Source organism: Trachypithecus francoisi, unplaced genomic scaffold, assembly GCF_009764315.1.
Source record: "Trachypithecus francoisi isolate TF-2019V2 unplaced genomic scaffold, Tfra_2.0 Lachesis_group13, whole genome shotgun sequence".
Classification (NCBI taxonomy): Eukaryota; Metazoa; Chordata; class Mammalia; order Primates; family Cercopithecidae; genus Trachypithecus; species Trachypithecus francoisi.
The window spans coordinates 6,081,977-6,099,157 of NW_022681458.1; the positions used below are offsets into that span (position 1 = coordinate 6,081,977).

At 43.3% G+C, this 17,181-nt stretch overlaps 1 protein-coding gene across 8 annotated transcripts in view; it reads right to left on the minus strand.

Moving 5' to 3' along the window:
* AGAP1 (ArfGAP with GTPase domain, ankyrin repeat and PH domain 1) overlaps nt 1–17,181 on the minus strand; it is a 637,917-nt gene that overhangs the window by 216,149 nt on the left and 404,587 nt on the right. For all 8 annotated transcript variants that reach the window (XM_033229802.1, XM_033229800.1, XM_033229801.1 and 5 more), the window contains one exon: nt 6,524–6,692. In XM_033229802.1, coding sequence (XP_033085693.1) covers nt 6,524–6,692 — 169 coding nt within the window. The remainder of the gene's footprint in view (nt 1–6,523; nt 6,693–17,181) is intronic.

Here is a 17,181-nt window from a genome sequence, read left to right on the forward strand (position 1 = left end):
ATACCACCTATGGTTAGAGCTGCCTTGCCTCTCCATTTCTTTCTCTTCCTCTGTGACTGTGAGGAGGTTTGAGTTTCACAATCATCTCCGTTTCCCTCTTTCGAGCACCAGCATCCACATCAAAAGGTTCTGCCCTCCCTAGGCATGCTGCCTGTTCCCATGCATGCTCTCTTGGGGGCGTTGGTGGCAGGGACAACACTGGCCAGCTCTCCTTGATTTCGTCGCACAGCCTGCTCTGTGCCCCAGCCCACTCCTGAACTCCACGACTGCCACAGGGAGCCCAGAGCCACCCCATCACCATTGCAGCTCCTCTGCCGTCCTCAATGCATGAGCCCCAGAGGGTGGCCTGAGCCCAGTCATCAGCAGTGCACAAGGCAGCTGCTCTGACAGCGCGTGTTTCTTTTTTTTTTTTTTTTATTTTGAGAGGGAGTCTCGCTCTGTCGCCCAGGCTGGAGTGCAGTGGCTGGATCTCAGCTCACTGCAAGCTCCGCCTCCTGGATTCACGCCATTCTCCTGCCTCAGCCTCCCGAGTAGCTGGGACTAGAGGCGCCGCCACCTCGCCTGGCTAGGTTTTGTATTTTTTTAGTAGAGACGGGGTTTCACCGTGTTGGCCAGGATGGTCTCGATCTCCTGACCTTGTGATCCGCCCTCTCGGCCTCCCAAAGTGCTGGGATGACAGGCTTGAGCCACCGCGCCCGGCCTTACAGTGCGTGTTTCTTCCTCTCTCCCAAACCCATGGCAAAAACTGACAGGGAGATGACCACATTTCCAGCGTTTTAAAGTGTGACATGTAGTCACTATTTCAATACAGGCAAATAACTTCCCAAGTCCTAGGAAGACCTCACCCCAAACCCCTCCCAAACCCCCTCCAGGTATTTTCTATTCAATTGCCCCAAGTATCCCTTCAGCACTTATCATTCCTTACAATGATCTTACTTGTGTGTTTATCTTTGGAATCCTCCACCCCCACTTGAGTGTAAGGCTCCCGGAGAGACCGTCTTGTCCTCCCCCTACCCCAATATCCGGAGCATTAATCAAGGGTGGGCGCACAGCAGACTCAGTAACAATGGAGATGAATGGCACAGGAGGCGGCGACACAATCCAGTCTCTGTGTCAGTAAACTGGTGGGAGAAATTAAAAGTCAACACTGACATACAGTTAGGCATTATAATATCTGAAATATGGAATGCATGATGACTGTGTGCCAGAGAATCAACAGACACCTCCAATAGCTATTCCAACTAACAAGAGTTCAGCAAGATGGCGGAATATAGAAAATACAAAAAGTAGGAGTTTTCTTAATTCTTACCAATTAGATGACATAATAGACCCCACCCCTCTAAAAACGATTAGCTTCACAATGCATCAAAAATTATAAACTAACAGAATAGATTAACAAGACATGTCCAGCATCTAAATGAAAAAAAAAAAATGCTGAACTTTGCTGGAGGCTATAATACAAATTTGAATAAATTGGGAAATAACATAGTAAAGATGTCACTTCCTCCACAATTAATAGCTTAAAACCAATGCCAGTTAAAAGCCATGACAGGATTATTTTTATTATTTTATTTTATTTACGTGCCCGTATCACAGCCTCAGGAAGTCCTGATGTCATGTGCCCCAATGAGGGGATTATTTTTCATCAAGACGGAGAAGGTTTCAAGTTATTCTTTAGTTCATTTGAGAAAAATAAGCAGGTAGCAGTAGCCAAGAAAAACTGGAAGATAAAAGAGAAATATTCAACTGTGTTATATACTACCAGATATAAACGGAGTCATAAACCTACGACATTGTGGTAAATCTACCTAAGGTAAGACAATGTAGGGATACCAGGTCTCGGAATAACATTGGAGAGGCCAGAAACACAGCCCATTGGATGAAATGACTGAGTTCTACAACAAAGGAGACATATGGAATTAATAAGGAAAGAAAAAAAATTCAACAAAGAGAAAAAAGGACAGTTGAGTATTTATTTGAATAAAAAATTCAATTAGATTTCTGTCACACACAATAGACCCAAACAAATTAAAGGTGGATTAGGGGCTAAATACATGCATATACATGTATACACACACATACATACAGATATATATGCATATACATATATTCACACACATAAACACATATACATATATTTTTTAAGGAAAAAAACAATAAAACTAAAACTTAGAAGTATACATATATCAACTGTGATCTGGTTTCAAGATTATTAAAGGCTTTCTAAATAGCTTAAAGTAGAAATCACCACAGTAAAAGATAATCTGATTATAAATAAAAGAGAGGGAAAACCACTTTATGTAAAGAAGACCATAAAATTTAAAAGGTAAATAATAAACTGGGGAAATACCTGCAAAATATATTCATATCCTAAATATACAAAGAGTTCTTAGATATCAATAAGAAAAAGACAAGAACCTAGAGCAAAAATGGGCAAATATACACCTAAACAATTAATTACAACGTAAGAAACACATACAGCTAACACATGTGAGCTGTTCAGCTTCCCTACCGATTGAAAAAATCCAAATAAACAAAACGAGGTATTTTTATGGCTTATCAGATTAGCATAAATTCTAACAATAATATTAATAGCATTAGCAAGTGTGTGAGGTGAAATGGGTGACAGCTATGGATGGGAAGAGTTTTTATATAAAACCTTTTAGAAGTTAATTTGGAAATGTGTATCAAGAACCCTGGAAATGGTTGTACCAACCGAATGAATCATTCCACATATGGACAGTAATTCCAAAGCAATAATAGGTGTTATCCACAAAGACTTAGGTTCATACATACATCAAGTCTATGTGAATGTAAATTACGGGAAGAGAAGGCACAAAACGTTGATCTAATTCAATCACATTGAGATAAGAAAATGAATACAGAAATGAAAACATAAAGAAAGAAAACCCTCCAGTTCACCTAGAACTGAGACAAAACAAACAAGTCTCAAGAGTGAAGAATAAAGTATTCAATTTTTGGGCACACAGCTCTCTAATACCTATTTTTAGCTAAAAGTCCGTCTCTTAAATGTAGCCTCAATTTATTTCAGATTGAATTTGTTGTGTTGGAATTCCTCGGGTGAAAGGACATTTTGTGAATGATGGTTTTAGACATAAGAAACTCCATTTTCAAAGAGCATAAAAACTCAAATCCCCAAACGCTTTAATTTCTGAAGCAAGAAAGAATGTATCACTTTACAGATTCATGTTCATGTTTAGAGGAGGTGAATGCAAACGAAAATTTCCCAATATTTTAATGAAGCTGCTTCCTCTTACAGAAGTGCCTCCACCCGCAGCTCATTCTCAGAACCAAAGAATGAAGCTGAGCAGTCCACAAGGGCTGCCATCTGAGGATCTACCTGTGCATTCTCGCTGCACACCAGCTGATGACTTCACCGGCATGCTTGGTCAGGGTGCCACTTCCCTTAGCACTGCTGTGGCCATCAGGCATTTTCTTCTTCCCAAAGTGGCACTGCCTTTGTGCTAAGGCCATACCCCCACTTCTGTATCCCTAGTTGAAATCCAGAGAAGAGGGAAAGTCAGCCAGGCCCCTGTGCAGGATTAACCTGTCTGAGGGTTGCGGAGATGTCCTGTGACACACTGAGGGCTGTGACCATGGAAAAGGGATTTCAATCTCGTCACAACCCTCCCATTTGCCCAACAGGGGGGCTCTTAAAGAGAATGAAACTGAGCAATGGGAAATGCCTTCCAAGGACACACAGCTCACTCCCTCAAAGAGAGAGGCCCATGCCACAGCCGATTCCATCAGATATGGCACGGTTTATAGGGTCTTTGCATTATCTACTTACAATCAAACATTAGTGTTTCCCTCAGGACAACAGTGGCATTTGGCTCCAAGGAACGTAAGTCTCAAGATGAGGAAGTTCGAAATCCTACTTTTACATAGTGAACGCTTCTTCACAGATTTGGTGCCCTTCCTTCATATCTGTGTGCCTGGCAAATTCCTATCCTTTATTCAAACTCAGCAGGTATCCCCTATTCCTTGAAGCCTGGCCCACCTCCTGGGGTGGAGCCAACCATAGCATCACTGAGTCTCCATGCCCTGCCCTTTACACAGCCCTCCTGGGGCCTGGGGCCTGGGGCCTGGTGCGGCCTCTGTCTACTTGTCTCTCTCCCCAACAACAGGGGAGATTCCTGAGGGCAGGAACTATATCTCAGGCACACACTAGAAACTCCACGAATGGCATGATTTAGCCATTCCACAATGTATATACATAATTCAAAACACCATGTTACAAAGATAAATAACTTTTTATTTAAGTTTAATTAATTCTATTTAACATATTTTTATCAGTTTAAAATTATAAAAATGAAACTCAATAAACACTTGTTGACTGAAATAACTAGATGACTAGATGCGATGTGATAGGTCAGAAGGGGAGATGGAAATGGAAGAATTCTAGAGGTTAGGGACTCCATATCTATAGTTTGCATAATTTCTGGCACAAAATAGGTGCTTGATAGATTTTTTTTTTTTTTTTTTTGAGACAGAGTCTCACTCTGTTGTGCAGGCTGGAGTGCAGTGGCGTGATCTCAGCTCACTGCAACCTTCGCCTCCTGGGTTTAAGCGATTCCCCTGCCTCAGCCTCCTGAGTAGCTGGGATTACAGGCACGCACCACCACGCCCAGCTAATTTTTGTATTTTTAATAGAGACGGGGTTTCACCATGTTGGCCAGGCTGGTCTTGAACTCCTGACCTCAGGTGATTCACCTACCTCAGCCTCCCAAAGTGCTGGGGTTACAGCCGTGAGCCACCGCACCCGGCCTATAGATATTCTTTGAATAAATGAATGAGCTTACGTAATGTGCTAATGCAATAAAGCCTTCAGCTTTTTCCTCACTACAGATTGTTTTCTCTTTCTCGTGCCCTTCTTTTCTCTTCCCACCCCATAGTTAGCACAATGCTCTAGTAAGAAAAACCTCACGCATGTCTTGGAAGAAAGGTCGGCAGGTCATAGAAGCCCCAGGAAAAATACTGTCCTCACTTTTCTGGGAGGCACTCAAGACTCCTTTAGCATAAAGCCAGTTTTTATTTTGATGAGAAACAACAGCTTGCGTTTGTATTCAGCTTTCCAGCACTTCCATGTTATCTTCTCTGACATGGCTCCCCCTGCAACAGAGGGAGGCCAGGCAAGAGCACCCCAGTGTGGTGGGAAGGAACCAGCTCAGTGACTGCCTAACACTGTGCAGTGGAGCCCAGGATGGAGGACCCAAATCTGAACTCCTCTGTACCATCCTGCTCTCACCTACCAGTGTCGTTCATGCCACAGAACCAGGCCGTCAGCATCGTCCCTCTTTAAAAGCACTTAATGCTTCAGAAGAGGAAAGTGCAGCATTAAAGACCAGAAACTTGTAGGAGAGAAATCTGTTGCTTTTTTTTGTTTTTGTTTTTGAGATGGAGTCCCGCTCTGTCACCCTGGCTGGAGTGCAATGATGCAATCTCGGCTCACTGCAACCTCCGCCTCTCGGGGTCAAGCGATTCTCCTGCCTCAGCCTCCCAAGTAGCTGAGATTACAGGCACCTGCCACCACGCCTGGCTAGTTTTTGTATTTGTAGTAGGGCTGGGGTTTCACCAGGTTGGCCAGGCTGGTCTCGAACTCCTGACCTCAGGCGATCCTCCCGCCTCAGTCTCCCAAAGTGCTGGGATTATAGGCGTGAGCCACTGCGCCTAGCCAGAAATCTGTTTTAAGAAGACAGGATGTAGGTGGAAGAGAAGAAAGTTCTGGACTTCCTGCTGGAGAAAATGCAACATTCTTGAAGGGATTTCCCTATGCTGAAGGAGCCTGACTGTGTGTGTGGGAGGACTCAAGAGCATCTTCACCCTATCTCTGATGAACAGCAATGGGAAGGTTCATGACACAGGGCAATTATTTGCACAAACGTAAATAAAAATGAACGTCATTTTGGATGGCTTGCAACTGGGCACAGAGGCCAGAAATTTCTAAACACATCAACATTTGCGAAAATAACAGCTTTCTCTGATCCTGAATGAATAAAAAATCTCCTTTAAAAGAGAATACAGAGAACCAAAGTTGCATTAAAGAATGGCAGATAATTAACATATAGTAACACAAAATTTGCATTTTATATAGGTCAAATGGTTTCCTCTGAATGTTGCATCCGAATGGTTTTACCACTTTCATACATACAGTTATCACAAATGAGTTAATCTTTGACATTAACATTAATTCATGTTTTTCAGAAGGCCCTTAAATACCCAGTTCACACGTTAAACTTCACTTTCCACCACGCAGCCCTGCGAAAGGCCTAGATGCATGGTTTTTGCAGCTGTGATTCAAAGCACCATTTGCTCGCTGGCATTTGCGGAACTGAAAGTTTAAAGGAAATGATCAGCCACAGAAGTGATAAGGTTTCTAAACCTTAATCTGTAACGTGATAGTTACCACCTCCACTTAACCTAAGAGCCCAACATTGTCCTCAAGCCTGGACCATCTGTTGCCATTGAACTTGATTTCTTAGTGCGTTTGCCGTAAGCTTACCTGAATTGGGTGAGATGTGTAAACTGCTCATGTCCTTGGACAGGCCATTGGTTTTAGGGCTGGAGATGGGCGCGCAGGCCGACGTGGCTCGGGGTGGCCTCTTCCCTGGGACTTTCACAGTGGTTCTCAGAAGGTCAATCTCCTTACCATGAACATTCTGCATGTAATCCTGTTCAAAATGTTAAACATCCAAGAGAGATTAAAAAAAAAAGACCTTTTACAACCTAGAACAAAAGGGTCTATCAGACGTCATGAGTTATAACCCTAAGACCCTTCCACTGTGGAAAGCACTTTAAAAATCATGAGATTTTTATCTGCAGAGTACTGGTAGCATCATCATTATATTTAATCAGAGTTTTGCTTCTGTTTCCTGAACTAACCCAGGAGCTACAGATACAAGGAGAGACACAGCAGGTACCTCCTTCAAGGGGCATTAGGAAGTAAGTCTACACATAAAATCCGATTTTTTGAACTCTTGTTTATCAGAGAGTACATTAGGCTCCTCCCATAAATTCCAAATAAAATTCCATGGAGTAGGAAACCATGTTGTAATAACCTTTCTGTTTCAGATGGGAATGTCATTAAAATCTTGATAAGGCTGAAGCTCTCTGGTGAAAAATCAGGAGAAAACTGGAAGTAAAAAGGTCAAGTGTTTCGCTAAGAACCAGGAAGACGTCCAAGGGGTGGGAGTTATGGCATCAAAAAAATAGGGAGCTCAGGGATGGATACAAAACAGCTGGATGTTAGAAAAAGAATCTGGCTTTCTAGGCCTTGGAAGCACATGACCAGCAGCGATCAGGGAACTACCGGGAAGCCTCGGTGGACAGTGACGGCTCTCTGGCAGCTCACTTAACTCACCGTGGAGTCAAACAGTACCTGGGAACTGACTGAAGGGCAGGGAAGGGGGAAGGTGAACAAGCACCTGAGAGCCGGGGCATGGGCCTGCTGGCCAGTGAGTTACTGATCCTTTAGTGCATCATCATCATCATCACTCATTGTTGTTTTTTTTTTTTTTTGGTGATGAGACTCCTTGCCTGCAAATACAGTATCTTAAGCACTCTGGACACATACTACTCGATATCACACCTTAAGAAAGAATATATACTCAGCCCTCTGTAACAATATAACAATTAAAAAATACAAAATAAGAAAATATTGCATTTACGTTGCATGAGGTATAAGTAATCTAGGGATGATTTAAGGTATACGGGAGAATGTGTGCAGGTTATATGTAAATACTATGCTGTATTATATAAGGAACTTGAGCATTTGAGGATCTTGGTATTCTGGAGGGTCCTGGAGCCAATCCCACATGAATACAGAGAAATGATTGTATTTGGAAATCACCCTTGGAAAAACAACATTTCAAGTGTTTTAAGACTCTGCAGGAAGTGGGAATAAATATGCTCTTTCTTTGGCAGCATCTTGGTGAATTCCCTCTAGATTTGAAAACCAATAAATTTGTCTTTGTTTTAAGTAATTAAGTTCAAGTGAACATAATTCCATTTCATTTATTAATTTTTTTAGGCATGGGGTCTTGCTAGGTTGCCCAGGTTGGTGTTCAACTCCTAGTCTCAAGTCACCCTCCCAAAGCACTGGGGTTACAGGCATAAGCCACCGTGCTCAGCCAACGTAATTTTAGAAGAACTGCCAAATAAACTCACATGCTGGATGCAAGGGACCGGGGCAGGGTGGGGAAGTGGGCTGCTGTCTTTTAACAGGCCAACGGCAGTTACCTGATGCAGAGAGATAGTTGGATAAAGTTCTAGAATCATTATGCAAGGGTTGGAAACCTCTGTCTCAGGGACTAGGAAACTTGGCCAAGTGTTTTGAGGGAGCTGCTGGGACACAGGGTAGCAGAGAGGCCAAAGCGAGATCCCAGTGGCTTCCAGCAAACAGGCTGTCCACCTTTTTTTCTTTTTTGAGACAAGAGTCTCACTCTACTGCCCAGGCTGCAGTGCAGTGGCATGCTCTCAGCTCACTGCAACCTCTGCCTTCCAAATTCAAGTGATTCTCCTGCTTCAGTCTCCTGAGTAGCTGGGATTACAGGCAAGCAGTACACCTTTTAATTGTAGGACAACACCCACACTTGTGAAGGAGTCACAGGTTTATCAACAAGTAGATGTTTGCTGATAGAAGAAACGGCACAATGAAAGCCACGAAGTACACAATTCCAGTTCAGGGGAAAGGAATGAAATCGTGGGTCCTTGGGGCAGAGGATGAGAAGACCTGTTTTCTCCCTGCCCAACCATGGGAAGGTGGGTGAGCCTGGGGTGTGACAGTGTAGACCTCCCCGCAACCGACGCGACTTAGAGGGTGCCACGTGGAGCCAAATCAGACTCAAGAGAAAAGGGTGCAGGAATTCTCAATGGCAGGATGGGCGGGAGGAGAACCTCTTACATGAGGGCACAAAGAGGGCACAGCCACACTGGCGGGGGACATTCTGGCAGAGAAATAGAGAAATGCAGGTTCCCCTACACCAGCCCCAGAGGGACAAGATGCTTCAGGGTCCTTGGTGACCCCTGAGGACAGAAGTCTTGGGGCTGACAGAAAGCTCAAAACACCGAGGTCAGAACCAGGAGGAAGAACAATGGGCTGAAGACCACTGAAGAAAGGATCAGAAACTGCCACAGTGGTGCAAGTTCAGAGGCAGGGGCAGGGCCGGGTATTCCCCGGCAGACGACAGACAGGCCATCCAGGCAGAAAACCCTGGCACGCGTGTATCTCACATCAGCCCAGAGGCCGGGAGCAGAGGTGCCTGGCCACCTGAGGCTGGTGACTGGCCATTTCATCTTACAGGGTGGCTCAGGGAGGATGGCCTGACTCTCAGGGCAGGCTGGCCGGAGTCAGCCACGGTCCCACTGGAGGAAAGCTGTCATGGTGGGTTTGGGGTATGGGAGGGTGGTATCTGGGCTGGGAACCGCAAATCTGACTTCACCAGCCCCCGAAAGGAGATTCCACTTGGAAGCCGAGATGCTGGACTCCACAAAACACAAACAACTTTGAGAGGATGTAGACCAAAGACAGAAAGAAAGTTATTATTGAATTAACTCTGTTAAACTAGATGGAAGGAAAGGTAGAGCTGGAAGAGACACAGGAATTCTCAGGACTGCGCCGTGTTGAGGATGACAAATGAAAAGCATATCAGGCTGGGTGCGGTGGCTCACGCCTTGTAATCCCAGCACTTTGGGAGGCCAAGGCGGGTGGATCACTTGAGGTCAGGAGTTCAAGACCAGCCTAGCCAACATGGTGAAATGCCTTCTCTACTAAAAATACAAAATTAGCCAGGCATGGTGGCATGTGCCTTTAAGCCCAGCTACTTAGGAGGCTAAGGCAGGAGAATAGCTTGAACTTGGGAGACAGAGGTTGCAGTGGGCAGAGATCGTGCCATTGCACTCCAGCCTGAGTGACAAGACCTAAACTCTATCTTGAAAAGAAAAGAAAAGAAAAGAAAAGAAAAGAAAAGAAAAGAAAAGGCACATCATAGAGTGGTTAGTGTTGGTCATTTCTTAAAACAGGTTTTTCTCAAGCATCTTTAGTTTACTTCCATTAATATCCACTGAAAATATGCAAACCCAACTTTCCAAACCAAAGTTAATGCTTGTAAATAATGAATTCCTTCTTGCACAGTTACTCCTTTAAAAATATCAACTTGCTATAACTTTCTTCCTTAATGCCAATTCTTAACAAATTAAAATACAATAACAGGAGTGTAATTGAGCATTTATTGCTTATGGGCTCTAAAATGAGGCTAATCAGATAGTGACTAAGCCTCAGCATGGGCTCTTGTAATAGGCATGTTTTAACATACAATAACCAGGATATTTTATTTAAAATTATTATAGAAATGTACCAAGTGTCTGCTCTCCAGATTCGAAAGCGGCAAGGGAACCCATTTATCTTTAGCTCAGCATGGGCTAAGGGATCTGTTTTCTTGCCTGAGTTAGGCGTTACAACTTCAGAACTAGCTCTAAAAAAAAAAAAATCGGTATATAAAATAGCCAATTCTTATATTTCAAGGCACTGCACAATTTTAAAAACTTTACAAAATGCATTTCCTAGTCAATAAAAGCCCTCCGACTCAGTGCTTCACACACAGGTGGGAGGTGAAGACACAGGTATCTGTGGCTTCTAGTTCCTCCCAAGAGGAACGACACCAAGCTTTCTGGTTTTGAAAGAACTGATCCTTTTCATCTCTCTCCCCAGCTTGGTACCTGAGGAATTAAAGCTACAACCACTAAACAATGTCCTTCTTAGAAGTCAAGGGGCTGTGCAGACCCTTCACGGGTCTGAGGCAGGGCACTAGGTAAAATTAAGACAGGAAGCTTGATTCTGATATGCAAATGTTCCAGATACTATCCTTCTCCATGTTCCTTGTTGAAAATGCTGATCGAAGATAAAAGAGGAAAAATCCTTTAACAAGGCGTGAGGGTAATTCAAAGCCAAGTACTTTTAAACAGCACTTAACAAGTCCCTGGGGCCCACTCAAGAGCCAGGCCCCCCAGAGGTGCCATCTCCTGCCCCTCAACAGCTTGAAAAAGTAGTAATTGCAAACCTATTTGCATTTTCCTTCTCAAGTTGTCCATGATCATCACGCGGCTTATTTTTTCCAAGCAGGCGCCAGAGCAAAGGGACCTGTTTCTGAACCCGCCAATCGCTCGGTAACTGTGCCTTGCTGTCCCCCTGCAACCCTGCTCCGGCACCTTTGCCATCCCTTGTTTTTTACATTTCGCTCCTAATTATGTTGCATCTATTGCCGTACACTTAATTAGCTGCATTAATGTGATTTCTTTTCACATAGTCAAGCAATTAAGAGCTATGATTGAGTTTCATTCAATTAGCCTCAACAAACATGCTAATTGATGTCCCAGATGCAAATGAGGTGCAATGAGAGAAACCTGCTAGCAATTGAGAGCCGTGTCAGAGACCCACAGCTTTCAGCTTGCTGACAGCAGCACAGCTTAACGTGGCGCCCGCCTTCTGTGGGGCTGCCTTTGGAGAAGGATGCAGAGTCATTAGTACCTCGGTGTACCAGATCCCTCCTGATACAGAGAATTAATTGATTCGCTGCTGTATCACGTTGTCCTAGAATTTCACAGCTATGTGTTCCCAGGACCGGGAGGTTACCAAATGAGTAACACTTGGCTCCAGTAAGGAGGGTGGTACAAAGTCCTCATCAAAATACCGTATTAGGCTACTAAAAAACATACAAGAATTCTCCCCAAAACTACAAAGGGAAAGGTGCGTACATCTTGTCTTGGCAATCCCAGATTCCACTATGTGCCTGATGACCTCTCCCGTCCTCAGTAAATGGTGAGTTCATCTTAGTCAGCTCTGGGGCATTTGGCACTTGAAGTTAAGCTCAAAATACAGCAATCCATCAACAGTCCCTAAAAATACCCTTACTATATTGATTCTTACTGCCTCACGTCCAGAGGTTACCTTTGGCTGTCTGGTGAAAGATGGTTTGCTGATGTGTTCACAGGGGTACTAAAAGCAGTTAACAAGATCTTAAAGCTAAACTGAAATGCATAAACTATATGATTGGCATCTCAACATTAGATCAGAAATAAGCATAAGGCTTTGAAAATCTGACAGTGCTTCTGCGCCGCTTCTTCAAGGATAATGTAATCAGCATACTCCATGTTTACGTATACTTTAAAAAAGTATTAAGACTTTCAATTTACATAGTTCAAGGATGGAAAAAATAATGGAAAATAGTGGAAATCTTTTCCAATTCGGTTTCTCCATTAAGTTCTAGTTTATAACTGTACATGCATGTTGAGAAATATATTTTATATTAATATATAATACTGAAAAGATAGATAATTCTTCAGACAAATCAATAAGATTTTCAAAACAATTCAGAAACAGTACTTGCCTTTTTATTGCTGTGTTGACATTGGTTTTGATGGTGCAAACATGCTGGTGATTAACATGAATCCGAGTGGGAGCCCCAAACTGTTACTAGTCACCATCACATTATTCACTGGCATGTTCTTTAAGTACGAACAAAAAGTTTCACTTACAGATGTTCTGAATACACTTAAAAAAGAAGTGCTACTGATTTTTAAACATTTCAACCTTTGAGTGCATGTCTTCATTTTCTCAGGTGTGACGTGGAAAGCATGCATAAAGCATTTTTGCTGGGTACCGGAGGGTGATGGTTGGAGTTGCAAGCTGAACTAGCCACTTTTGTGGTGGGATAACATTTTTACCTGAAAGAATGACTATGCCAGACATTGACTGACTATGGCTTTCAGTTCTACGTATGTGGCAAACTTGTATCTCTAACTACGAGCTTGATACCTTCCAAAGACTTAGCAACTTTTCTGACAAGATTTGCGGTGACATCAATGACATTTTTTGATGTTCTATGATGAAAACGGTCACTATTTAGAAATCTGCATACTTCATTTCAGAAATAGTTTTTCTTGAAATGGCCGGGGTATGACATCACATGCCTGGATGCATATGGATATGCTTGTGTGGATAAAACACACATAAAAGATCATCCAAAGGGCAAGTCAGTTGGATGGATTTTAAGGTAGTAGAGGTGGAAAAAAAATTAGTGATTCCACATTGCAGTACTAAGCTTTAAGATTAACAATCACATGTTGAGTTTTGGTGAAGTATCCAAGAGGAATATCCACAATGATCTGAAATGATGATTGTACTCCTCCCTCTTCCAACCACACATCTGTGTAACATGAGATATTCAAAGACTAACCAAAACAACCTATCACAACAGACTGACGCAGATACGAGAATCCAGCTCTCTTACATGAAACTGGGTATCAAAGAGACCTAAAAAATATACAAAACAATGCAACCCTTCTCATGACTTTTTATTTTGAAAATTATACTTTTCACAAAATTATTATTTACATTAACATGTCATGGGTGGTTTATTGTTAAATGGATTACACATTTAAAATTTTTCTCAGTTTGAATTTCTAACATGATGAATATCAATAGACAGAAGCCATATGAACAGATGCTCTTTGGAGTCCCTCCAGAATTTTTTTTTTTTTGAGACGGAGTCTCTCTCTGTCGCCCAGGCTGGAGTACAGCAGTGTGATCTCGGCTCACTGCAATTTCTGCCTCCTGGGTTCAAGCGATTCTGCTGCCTCAGCCTCCCGAGTAGCTGGAACTACAGGCACGTTCCTAAGCTCAGATAATTTCTGTAGTTTTAGCAGAGATGGGATTTCACCATGTTGGCCAGACTAGTCTCCAAGTTCTGACTTCAGGTGACCCACCCGCCTTGGCCTCCCAAAGTGTTGGGATTACAGGCGTGAGCCACCATGCCTGGCTCATACTTCTTAAAAAGATAAAGGGGTCCTGAGTCCAAAGTCTTGAGAACCACTAGTCTAGCTCTGTATCTGCAAAGCAGCCATTGGCTCCATGTGTATGCTTTTATGTACACAACCCGGGAAGAGGAAAGGGTTGGACTGTGGAAAGATACTGTAAATGTTTTCACATTTGTTTGTTCCTCCTTCTCCTGGAAGAAAAGAACGACTCATTATTTCCTATTTTTACTGCACATCATGAATATCCAGCGTCAAAAGGAAGCAGTAATTTGTTAAGTTCTATCTTTAAAGAGCCTCACTTCTGGGCTTAAAAAAAAAAAAAGGGCCGGGCGCGGTGGCTCAAGCCTGTAATCCCAGTACTTTGGGAGGCAGAGACAGGCGGATCACGAGGTCAGGAGGTCGAGACCAGCCTGGCTAACACAGTGAAACCCCGTCTCTACCAAAAAATACAAAAAACTAGCCGGGCAAGGTGGTGGGCGCCTGTAGTCCCATCTACTCGGGAGGCTGAGGCAGGAGAATGGCATGAACCGGGAGGCGGAGCTTGCAGTGAGCCGAGATCGCACCACTGCACTCCAGCCTGGGCAATAGGGCGAGACTCTGTCTCAAAAAAAAAAAGTACGGAAGAGAAGCCATTGTAAAGTCCACTGCTATTCCCAAACTCCGTTTAATATTATTTTCAAAGGAAACTAATCATAAAGACACATATAGGACCACCCATTCAAAAAGATCAAGCAAATGTTCACGTCCCACATTCATGAATAATAAACAATAGCCTCGTACGTAGTCACAGGTGCAGACCAAAGTCATGTTCCTAAAAATACTGTGAAAATATTGTAAAACTACGAAAACTCTTCTGGCCACATCCCTTCAAATCACAGAACTCAAAGTTTGAAGACAATTTCTCTTCTCTCCAAAGGATCATACTCACAATAGCAAGGTAGGAAGCAACTTCAAAAGGAAAAATCCCATGAGAAATAATTTTGTTTCGGAAGACAGCCAACAGCATTCCAGTGTTTCTCTTTCAGAACCGCCTTCCTAAAGACTACTTGATCCATGCTTGCAAGTACATGAGAGTGACCAGCAGCCATGGCGGGAAGAAGGCACCTGGCCAATCGATGTGTAGCACGGATAGAGGCAAACGGCTCATGCTTATGGAAGTCACTGGTCTTACCATGTTCCCCATCATCCTGAAGCAGCTGGATTGACAGAAGGGTGGAATGGCCTTTTAAAGTCATAATTACAATGCCAACTAGGTGACAATCCTTTGCAGGGCTGGGACAAAGTTCTCCAGAAGGCCGTGTATGCTCTGAATCAGTGTCCAATATATGGTACTGTTTTTCCCATTGCCAGCATTCACGGGTCCAGGAATTGAGGGGCATAAATGGAAGTGGCACCACTCACCGTCACCCTAGTGACCCACTAGCTAAATTTTTGCTTCCTGTTCCCGCAACATTATATTCTGCTGGCCTAGGGGTCTCAGTTCCAGAGGGAGAAATGCTGCCACCAGGAGACACAATAACAATTCCATTAAACTGGAAGATTGTCACCTGGCCACTTTGGGCTCCTCCTACCTCAAAGTCAAGAGGCTAACAAGGAAGTTACAGTGTTGGCTGGAGTGACTGACCCGGACTATCAAGATGAAATCAGTCTATCACTCCATCATGGAGGTAAGGAAGAGTATGTGTGGAATATTCTTACTTAGTAAATCCTTTACTGGGTCTGGTTCGTTACACTACACATGGTAAAAGAGAAGGTTGTGATGCCTTGTTGGGGACCAGTGGTGGCAGCTTCTTGTACAATGGAGAATCCCTACATGACAGCAAAAGCAAACTTTCCTGCTCCATGTGCTGCAGAGGCCAGCGTCCAACATGTGTGGGCTCAAGTACACCAGCCCAAAGGGGTAAGTTATTCTAATACAAATCAAAAAGCAGAAAATTCCAAATCAAATTATGAATACACCTCTTGCTTGTATCTGTCTTGACTCCCCTACTATATTGAGGTTTACACTGCGGGAAAGATTTTTCTCATTCTAGGTTAAAGTGAGTATTATGCAGTTGTAATCCACGCCTATTCAAACCTAGCCTGTACAATGAATGCCTCGGACATGAAAACAGCTGCCTGTCTCTACACAGTCGCTGTAGGCCTCTCACTACAATGAACTTCAAGGAGCCAGCACCATTCCTTTGCTGTCCTAGTATTTTAATATTTGAATATGGCTTGAAACAACTGGATCAGCAGATCCTAGAAATTTTGTTATATGGAAATGTTCACCATGGTGATAGTGCCTGTCTGGGTCTCTTTAAAACTTCAGATTTCTTTGGATGAATTTGCTGAAATGTGCAGCTAAAACAGATAGTATATATATATAGATATCTATCGATATCTATCTATAGATATCTATATATATATTTTTAGACAGAGTTTTGCTCTTGTTGCTCAGGCTGCAGTGCAATGGCATGATCTCGGTTCACTGCAACCTCTGCCTCCTGGGTTCAAGCAATTCTCCTGCCTCAGCCTCCCGAGTAGCTGGGATTACAGGTGCCCGCCACCATGCCTGGCTAATTTTTGTATTTTTAGTAGAGACGGCGTTTCTCCATGTTAGCTAGGCTGGTCTTGAACGCCTGACCTCAAGTGATCCACCTGCCTCGGCCTCCCAAAGTGCTGGGATTACAGGGGTGAGCCACTGCACCTGGCCAAAAAGTAGAGTTTTAAGACAGCAGAGCATATACATCTGTCCTCTGAAGTGAGTATCGATTGCTACATTGTGTCTTCTGCCATCAGACCCAAGGTAACATGGAGAAACTCCCACTTCGGTTTTTCCCCATGACAAATGCTAAGTACTTCCAATTTTTAAACTTTCCACCTAGGCCTATTTAGAACTCTCCTAATTGTATTTTTCCCAGGAATTACTCTGTTTTCCTAAACATAACGCCTACCAAGGGAGTTCACAGCACCTTGTATTAGATTCCACTCAAATGAATCAGGTAATTCACTGATAACCACACTTGTCTGATTTCCTAAAGAAGTCTTCGGAAGACCAAAGTCCACTTTCTCTTGGTCAGGGAATAAGCCTCGAACTCAGAGCGCCTCCACTGTCTTCCGAGTTGCACACGTAGGGCATGTCATTCAGCCACTCAGAGTCCCCATGTCCACATCTTTAAAAACAGTTCTTGCTTCATGATACTGTTGTGAGGGTTCACTGAGATGATATTGAAGTGTTTAACACAGCGCCAAAGCCCTCAATAAATGTTAGCTCTTACCACTCTTGTCCAATAAAAATACTGAAATATTTTCTCTCTGACTTTATGGGGCAATTTCTTGAGCTAAAGGTGTTGCTCCCACTTGAGG